The sequence below is a fragment of the Pinus tabuliformis genome, chromosome 6, assembly GCF_031772625.1.
Source record: "Pinus tabuliformis cultivar Carrire ecotype Pingquan chromosome 6, CPIR1, whole genome shotgun sequence".
NCBI classification, from domain to species: Eukaryota; Viridiplantae; Streptophyta; class Pinopsida; order Pinales; family Pinaceae; genus Pinus; species Pinus tabuliformis.
In genome coordinates this window covers 130316071-130326468 of record NC_142292.1, presented here as the reverse complement: position 1 = coordinate 130326468, position 10398 = coordinate 130316071, and the positions used below count along the sequence as shown (strand labels likewise).

The window sequence follows — 10398 nt, the reverse complement described above, 5'->3', positions numbered from 1 at the left end:
TATAACTTTATTTTAAATTATTATTATTATTATTATTATTATTATTAATTATAAAAGTAATTAATATATGAGTTAAAAATATATACATTTAAAAACAATCTACAACATTCATAATGATGGAGATTTATTCTGACATGTAAATATGCTTTGCTATCTTCATGGTTAAGAATACTGTTACATATTTTTTTTAAATGTATATATATGTTTAACTCAAATATTAATTTTTTTCATAATAATAAAATAATTCCACAAAGGTAACTAAAGTGGTGATTGCCATGATATGAAGTATTATGTAAATAGTGAGATTCAAGATTTAAATCATCTATGGTCAAGCCAACAGAAAAAAAAGAAAAATAAATAATCAAGTTATAATTTAATTAATTTTATGAATTTTTCTAATATAGGCAATGTGAGATGTATTAAAGGATATGTGTCCATGGAGGAGGCTCCTTTGTACCACAAACAAGGGGGTATCATACACAAATTTGGTGTCTCCCTTGGTCTTGACCTTAAAATTGGATAATAATAATAATAATAATTACTTATCGTGATTGATGCGTAGCCTTGTTTTGCTAACCATTTTATTTTTATAACTCTTATTAAAAAAAAAAAAAACATAACGGACTTTGAAACAAATCTGAATTCTCTATCTGTGACTACTACTAAAAATAGGACCTCTAGAAATTCAATTTAATTATAAATATATGGATGGTAGAGATTTAATATTTATTGAATATCCATCAAATATTTTTAGTAGTGGTTAAGATAAAATATCAAAAGTATTTATCTCATTTTTTCTTTTCAATTTAATTAAATAATGTTATAAAATTAAATTAAATTAAAATATATAAAATAAGTTTTGACTATGGTAATGGCCCATGGTGTTGTTGGAGACACGATTGTCGTTACACCAAAACCTGCAGGTGTTAGTAAACAGACACATCGCTAGATTTAAGCACATGCCGTGAAACACACGAGGAGCGTTGACCTTCTACACTACCATTAACGGGGAGCCAACATATATATATATATATATATATATATCTATATATATATATATATATATATATATATATATATATATATATATATATATATATATATATATATATATATATTAATTATTTTTTAAATTAATGTTACTAATTTAAAATAAAATTATAATTTAGTTAATTTTATGATTTTTATAATCTAGTTAATGTAATATGTATTATGAGGTAAGTGTTTTGTTACATAATATGGATTTATGGCTATGAATTTTTACCACCCATTTAATTTATATGTATGTGCTAGTTAACTTAATATTTTGGAAGGTTATTCCAAAATAGCATGCTTACATGGTTAATAAAAAGTGGCAAAAATAAACAGCCTATTGGCCTAATAACAAATGGCATCATGTGAATGCATGTTCACCTTATCACATTTACCTAACACAATTATGAAATTACCATGTAAACTATTAAATAACAAATGACATAATGTGGATACCTGGGTTGATAAAAAATGAATAATTGTGCTAAAATTATGAATTTTAAAAATGGGATATGGTCGTTCTAGTTTATGTTCATTTCAAATGTTTATTCATATTAAACCTAAATGGCTATATCCATGTTGTAAATATGCATTTGACATGAATTTAACCTCCATAGAATATACTAGAATATTCCATACTAGTATTCACAAATCAAGGGTTGAGATTTATCTCCAAGTTATTTAGGCCATTTTAATTAATTTATCTGAAATTAATTAATTAAAGAAAATTTAATATCAACACTTGTCATATTGGACATTTGCTATTGATAATCCATTATATTGGGCCATGATATTATAAGAAGACCTATTTACAAGTCAAGAATTCTCATGGTAAAGTGGGAGTGAATCTCTATGGTTAAGAATAAGGTTACATAGTTTTTAAAACTTACATATATTCACCTCATATATATATATATCTTTTTTTTATAATAATAATTGAAAATGAAATTATAATTTAGTTAACTTATATGGTTTTTTTTTATGATGGAAAGGTGAGATGTTTGATGGGATAAGTATTTTGATGTTTATCATGGATTGATTGTTATCTATGGGTATCTAATTTATATAATTGCAATAATATACTACTAGCAATTGCACCATATGTTTCAACGGGAATGCGGTAAGGCAAGAAGAAATATGAAAGTTTTTTTCTTAAAATATTATTAATTTTTATTTTCTATTTATTTATAATAAGCTAAATCTAGGAACATTTTTATATGTCTGATTTATAATTGCATTAGAGATGATATGTAATTGTTTTTAATGTAATATTAAAAATATATTTCTTAATGTAATATTATGTATGTAATAATAATTCAGTTATAAATTATGTTTAGATACAAATATAGTTATGCTAATAGGTGTGGTTTATTTTAAAATATGTCTTCTAGAATTTCCATGATACATATATGTATGGATTTCCAATAATCTAAGAATATTTTTCATTGCCTTTTTGATTTACTACTTTCTACTACTTGTGTTGGTGTTACTCAGGTGATTCTGAGTTGATTTTGACAAAACAAATCCCTATGAGTCATGACAAAATAGATTCTTATGAGTTGACTTTGACAAAACATATCCCTATGAGTCATGGCTTCGAGTCCTACAACTCACAAAAACATTATCAAACCAAAAAAATGTAATTTTCAAATTTGTGATTCAAGGTTTTAGGTCAACATAATGGAGACATAAATATGGTTAAGCAATTATGCTATTGGATGTAACATGAAATTGTGTTAAATTTAATGAAACTTATTGTATTGAGAGGCACCTTTTACATCTTACTATGAGAAAACTGTATTTCTTTTTGTATTCAATATAAAATTGGGGCTTAGTATTTAAAAAATAAATAAAAAAATCCAATATCAATCAAAAATAAAATATATCAATATAAACATATAGCTTTATATATAGATGAAGTTCGCTTAACATAAAATAGAGGTGTGACATTGATAGTTGCCTACTTTTTTTATTTACGGCTTCATGCTACTTGTGTTGGTGTTACTCAGGTGATTTTGAGTTAATTTTGACAAAACAAATCCCTATGAGTCATGACAAAACAAATTCCTATCAGTTGATTTTGACAAAATAGATCCCTATGAGTCATGGCTTTGAGTCCTGCAATTGACAAAAACATTATCAAACAAAAAAATGTATTTTTAAAATTTGTGATTCAAGCTTTTAGGTCAACGTAGTGGAGACATAAATATGGTTAAGAAATTATGCTATTGGATGTAACATGAAATTGTGTTAAATTTAATGAAACTTATTGTATTGAGAGGCACCTTTTACATATTACTATGAGAAAAATGTATTTATTTTTGTATTCAATATAAAATTGGGGCTTAATATTTAAAAAAAAATCCAATATCAATCAACAATAAAATATATCAACATCAACATATAGCTTTATATGTATATGAAGTCCGATTAACATAAAATAGAGGTGTGACATTAATAGTTGCTTACTTTTTTTATTTGCAGCTTCGTGCTACCTGTGTTGGTGTTACTCAGGTGATTCTAAGTTGATTTTGACAAAAGAGATCCCTATGAGTCATGACAAAATAGATTCCTATGAGTTGATTTTGACAAAACATATCCCTATAAGTCATGACAAAATAGATCCCTATGAGTCATGGTTTTGAGTCGTGCAACTCACAAAAACATTATCAAATAAAAAAAAAAAAAAAAAAATTTGTGATTCAGGGTTTTAGGTCAACATAACGGAGACTTAAGTAAGGTTAATCAATTATGCTATTGGGTGTAACATGAGATTGTGTTAAATTTAATGAAACTTATTGTATTGAGAGGCAACTTTTACATCTTACTATGAGAAAAATGTATTTCTTTTTGTATTCAATATAAAATTAGGGCTTAATATTTAAAAAAACTCCAATATCAATCAAAAATAAAATATATCAACATATAGCTTTATATATATATATGAAGTCCACTTAACATAAATTAGAGGTGTGACATTGATAGTTGCCTAATTCTGGAAAAATTTGAGAAAAGATATCTAAAATCTTAGTGTGATATTCTGAAGTGATTCTAAAATGAGATAAGTTGAGTCTTTCAATTGAACTTACTAATATTTCACATGATAGAAAAAAATAACAATCTCACCAACAAAGTGTTTCTACTAGTAAATAATTTTTGCAACACTCGTATAGATACATTTATGGTTACATCCATAACAGGCACCAGAGGTCTTCAAAAAACTTAAAATGATGTTTTTAACAACATTATTATTGATATTTAGCCTTCCCCACATTTGTTCCTGAATGCTTTACAATTTTTGTCTCTTGAATGTTTGAAAAGTGTTGTGAATCACCCAAAATGGGAAAATAATTAGGCTAATCTTATCAATGCATAAAGATCATATCAATGGAAAAATAATGAGGGTATCTATTTTTGTAAACGAGATAGTTTAGCCACAACTTACTTCTTGAAATTCTTATTTAGATCAAACAATTGATTTCTTGGAATTGATCTCTCGAGACAATCAGATTTCAAGATATTTTGAAATTATATAATTAACATAGGGATTCCCCACAACCCACCCATAATGTGAATTTTACCTCCAATATTATGAGTTTGCAACAACTTGATTTCTATCAACATTCTCTGTCCATATAAATTAGGAATTGATTATTTGGTGCAGATCTTCAAGAAGTCTGCAAGGAAACAGTGGAATTGAGGAATGCAATGGATCAATACATCTACAACATTAGCAAAAGATTAAAAATAAGGAAAAACTAAGGGGAGTGATGGAGAAGAAAGATGTTGAAAACATCCAAGTTTTTTTTCTTCTCAATTAGTCTACTCCTATTACTTATACAAAAAGTTACAGCGAGGCAGGCCTCGAGATTTCTTGCCATGAGGTTGGCATGTAGCAAAAACTTGACATCCTGACTATAGAACCATCAAAATGACTTACAACAGTGAGCATAATATCCAGGGACATTGATTCATACCAGACAGACACAAAATCTGACCCAAACAACGTTATCAAACTGAGTGAAGCATTTGCTGTTTCAAGGATCGATTTTTACATAGATATAGGAAAAAAAGACCCTGACCTGAGACATGAACAAAATCCTGAGACAGACATGAGCTTTAACTTTGGAGACACTACCTTGGAACCAGAGGCGCTGACTGTCAATCTTCATCTGAAGTGGTTGGCTATTCCTCTATGACCCTGCAGCCAAAATGACCGAAGTCCATGGAGTCAGAGGAGCGGATTACAGAGCTGGAAGGCTCGCCTCTTATGCTTGGGCCGACATTGGCCTCAAGGTGCATTGTGGGAAAGCTTCCAGAGCCTTGGTGCGGGGTGGCAGTTTGACTTGCCACCTTCTGCTCCTTCGTAGGCCCCTGATGAACAACACCTAAACCCATGTTGTGCTCACATCTTTCGATGGTGACAGAAACGATAAGAGAGGCATTCGGTAGCAAACAGGGAATATGATAGCGGGCAGTGGGATGCACATGGTGCTGATAGGCTTCACCTCTATCCCGTCCATGACCTCGACCTCTGCCGCTTCTTGTTGCTAGGTAGTCCGGCACTTCTTCAGGGGGATCCAGGGAGGACGAGATATGATGGGCAGTGGCTCGACCACGCGAACCTCCGTGCCAGCTAATCATACACAAACTTCTTTCGGCATGCTTGCAGGATTGAAGAAATTAAAGGGAGGAGGGCAAGCAGAAGATCTGTCGTGGGATGAAATCAACGAGGGGGCAGGAAACTGAGCCTGAGAAAAGCAGAAGGCTTTAGGAGGAGGAGCTGAAGGGAGGCCGAAGCGATTTAAAGCATGAAAAACTCTGCAGAGCAGGACCAAACCGGAGGAAATCTCGTCATTCCCCAGAGCCGCAAGGGAGCTTACAAGCAGTCGCTCGCTAGGAGAGAAGCCCAAGACCGCGACCTGGACTGAGCCAAGAGCATACCAAAGAACTGTAACAATGAAAAAGAGACAGAGCGCCATCGTTCCTATGACCAAACAGAGGGTGGGCAGAGTAAATGCTGCCTTAAATGCAATTGTGCGAAGCCTGTCGTCCTTGCCAAGGGTCATGTGCTTCACGCAGGTGGGCTGCCACCTGCCCATCTCGCGTGCCACCAACAAACCTTTGTGACTAACAATCACCCGCATCCGGGAGCGAGTAATCTTGTTGCACCAGAGAAGTGCATTCATTTTTAAGTTGTTCATCATCTGAGTCGCCGAGAGGACCTGAGAAGTAGGGGATCTGCTGGTTAACCCCTTGATTGGCCAGTCTATCTGCTACTTTGTTGGCACTGCGTCTTACATGGTTGAAGGTGATGCTTTGGGGGTTCCGAAGCCAATCCTCCAATAGTTCCAATCTGCTAAGTAGCCTCCAGCTAGATGCTATCTTGGCTGTCGAGGTGCCTGCTTGAATCCTGATGGCTGCTGTTATTAGGATAAGGGAGTCTCCCTCGACCTCTAATGGGAAGAAGTTTTTTTGATCATCTATGCAAATCCCTTTCCACAGTCCTTCCAGTTCTGCAGCATTGTTGGTATCTTTGCCCATGGTTCCATAGTAGACATGCAATACTGCGCCCCTCTCATTCCTGAAGACTCCTCCAAAGCCCGTCGTCCCAGGATTGCCCTTGGCTGCTCCATCGAAATTCAATTTGAAGGAGTTGGATGCTGGAGGAGACCAAGTGAGAGGAGAGGCCAAGCTAATTGGAGATCGAGCTTTGGCATGATCCAAAAAACACAGATCCAAATTCCAGGCTTTCATGATGTGGTGCTCCTAAGGTGATTCTGGCAAATCCGTGTCATGCCAATGTCTGATAGCTAGATTTTCTTGAAGATTTTGCTTCAGAAGAAGCCATAGAGTATCAATAGGCCTGCTGATATTGTTAAAATTTAGTTGTTCCTTTCCTTCCAGAGAATCCAATAGAGAAAGCCCGGTAATAGAGTCCACAAAGAGTTTAATAGAGGGCTTTGAAAAGGGTGCTTTGGCCATTTTCTGAGTGTATCTGTAATATCTCCCGTCCTTTCTCCCGATCTTCGGTTGCATTGGTCAGCTTTCTCCCATAACTGAGTAGCCAGAGGACAGGTCTCCATGAGATGCGTTATGGTTTCAAAGTTGAGATAGCAGTTGGGACATCTCGATGGGCCTATGAATCCCCTTTTTTGCAAATTGTCCCAAGTAAGGATGCGCCTCTTGCTTAAGAGCCAAAGAAAGGTGGATATCTTGGGCCATATTCCTGGTTGCCATATCCATTCCCAGAGCTGATCCTTGTCTGTCTGAATGGCTGAGTAGCGAAGCTGGTAAGCTTCCTTGGTAGTGAACATCCCCCTTGGTGTATGTCCCCATCTCAGTTTGTCCTGCTGATTTGAGCATTTGATTCTTCTATGGTTTAACTCATGATCGATCTCAGTGAAGGTTTCCCCTTGCCAATTGGCTTGCTAGGTACTAGCTGGTTTCCAAAGGTGAAAGTCTTGGGTTGTTTGCTGCTGCCAGAATTGATAGACATGAGTAAGATTTGCTTGTTGCATCGAGACCTGCCAGATTGGCTTGTGGAAGAGAGAGGCTAGTTTTGGGAGTTGTTGCCAAGAGTCCTCCCAGAACCTAGCTGTGGTGCCTGAATGAATTTCCCAGAAGCTATGCTCTTGAATGAAGGCTCTGTGGAGCTTGGCCGCATTCCAAATCAAAGATCCTGGGGTTGTAGTGCTAATTCTTATGAGGTCATTCCCTTGACTTCCTGGTGCATATTTTGCTTGCCATAACCGTGCCCAGGGCATTTGTGGTTTGGAGATCCAATTCCACCAAATGCGGGCACCCATTATATTGTTGCTATGGAGAGGATCCCTTAATCCCAACCCTCCCTCTGATTTTGGTTGACAGACTTCCTTCCAATTGACAAGAGCCCATTTCCTATTGAGACCAGAAGATCCCCACAGAAAATTTCTCTGAAGATTGTGAATTGCCTTAAGGACCCATTTTGGCACCGCCAGGAGGAAGAAGAGATACAGAGGCATGGCCTGGAGAACAAATTTGATCAAAATGATTCTGCCGGCTGTGTTGAAAGAGCGGTAAGTCCAGGATGAGAGCCTAGAATCCAGCTTGTCGAGAAGAGTCCTCCAGGAGGCATGTTTTATGGCTGAGTCCAGCAAAGGAGCTCCCAGGTATTTCGAGGGCAGCACTGCTCTAGAGAATCCCAGAATACAAGCGATGTTCCTTTGAGTGGTGGCAGGGGTGTTAAAAAAGAAGAGCTGGGATTTGGAGGCATTGATGGATGTACCTGAGGCTTCAGAGAGAGCAGGTTTTTGAAGGCTTTAGCCTCCTGAGAGTAGGGGTGGCCAAAAAGCATAGTGTCGTCTAAAAACTGTTGATGGGATAAGGGATGAAGACCATGGAGAGAAATGATTTTTAGAACACGAGAGGAAATGACCGAGTGAAGCAAACGACTGAGCCCCTCTGCCATAAGGACAAATAGAAAGGGGGATAAGGGATCCCCTTGACGAATACCACGAGAGGGGCGGAAGGGCGATGAGGGGGAGCCATTGAGCAGGACCAAGAAATAGGGAGACAAGATGAGATTCATGATCCAACAAGTCCAAGTGGAATTGAAGCCAAATGCCAATAACATCTTATGAATATAGTTCCAGTTGAGTTTGTCAAAAGCTTTAGATAGATCGAGCTTTAGAATCATACCTGGCTTTTTCAAGATCTTCAGGGAGTGGATAACTTCATTTGAAAGAATGATGCCATCCAGTATCTGACGCCCTTCAACATATCCAGTCTGCTCCGGCGAGATGAGTAGAGGGAGGAGAGGTTTGAGCTTGTTCGCCAGTACTTTAGAGATGAGCTTGTAGATGACGTTGCATAGTGCAATCGACCTGTATTTGTCTGGCGTATTAGGTTCCTCCCCTTTAGGCACTAGCGCTATGAAAGTGGCATTTAGGGAGGGGAGAATCCAATGCATAGTTCTTGATTCCTCCACTAATTCCCATACCTCTGTCTTGATGAGCTCCCAAAACTCATGAAAGAAATTGGCTGTAAATCCATCAGGACCAGGTGCCTTGCCATCCTTGAGTTGGACCATCGCCACTTCTACTTCCTGCAGTGAGATAGATTGGAGCAGTTTATTGTTATGATCCTCCGTTATGATTTTAGGGATGTGCTGCGTGATGGTTCTAATAGCTTGATCTCTGCTTCCTGGAGGCTCCCTGAGAATTTCCTGAAAGTATTCTTTAATTTCCTTTTCCATGTCTTCGTGTACTTCTAATCTGTCCCCTTGTTTGTTGTTGATGAATGCAATATTGTTGTGCATTCTTCTTTGGATGGCCGATCTATGGAAGAATTTTGTATTCTTCTCCCCTTCCTTGAGCCACCGGATTCTGGACTTTTGTCGCCATAGGATTTCTTCTTGCTGCCTACAAGCCTCAAGTTTAGTCCAAAGGTTCTGCTCCTGATGCGCCTTCTCTTCTGTCCTGCCCTCCAAGATGATAGTCTATTGAAGTGAGCTCATTTGTTGTTCCAACTTTTTCCGATTCTCGAAAATGTTGCCAAACTGAGTGCGGTTCCAAGCTTTGAGCACTTGTTTCAGGTTTTTTAGTTTCTGTTGGAATTGAAACATTTTGGCTCCTTCAGGTGGGATAAAGGATTTCTAGGCCTCACTGACCACTGTTTTGAAGTTAGGATTTGAGAACCAGAAGGCCTCAAATCGAAAAGGTCTGTTGCATCTTGTACCTGGCCATGACCATTGTAACATGATGGGCCAGTGATCAGATCCTCCTTGGGGCACTATGGAAGCATGAAAGTCCCCTCCCAGGTGTATAGCATTGTCCGAGATGAGGAATCGATCAAGCTTGGAAGCGATATGTTGGGTACCCCTCCGCTTATTGGTCTAGGTGTATACACCATTGGAAGTCTGAATATCCATTAAGTGGTTACTTTGAATGAAATCTTTGAAGCCGCTGTTGTCGCTGTCTAATCTTGGTCTGCCGCCGTTTTTCTCCTCCAACGACGTAATGATGTTGAATTCGCCACCACCAATCCAGAGGGGGAATTTCCTATTGGAATTTAGTATGGTGAGAGTATCCAATAGATCCAGTTTTTGTTGTAAATTTTGTGGAAAATAGACATTAGAGAGATGCCCGTGAATGTTTGTTCCTATGAGATGGAAGGACGCCTGGATGAGGAAATGGGAAGCATGAAAGTCTTGAAGGGTGAGAACCTGCGGATCCCACAAAATTGCCAGTCCTCCAGAAGCCCCAGAGGCATCTACTAAAACTGAGCAGCTGCCTGACCAGACCTTGTTGAGGATTCTTTCTATGGCAGTATTGTTACATTTTGTTTCTTGAAGAAAAACTAGTGAAGGTTTTTCTTGCTGGATCA

General features: G+C 37.0%; 1 protein-coding gene across 1 annotated transcript; it reads right to left on the bottom strand.

Moving 5' to 3' along the window:
* Positions 1-7463: 7463 nt before the first annotated feature.
* On the bottom strand, positions 7464-9268 carry LOC149257701 (uncharacterized). Its single transcript, XM_089383823.1, has 2 exons — positions 8713-9268; positions 7464-8200 (listed from the first exon to the last, which is right to left on the bottom strand). The coding sequence occupies exons 1-2, from the start codon at positions 9266-9268 to the stop codon at positions 7464-7466; spliced, it is 1293 nt and encodes a 430-aa protein (XP_089239949.1).
* Positions 9269-10398: the final 1130 nt, after the last annotated feature.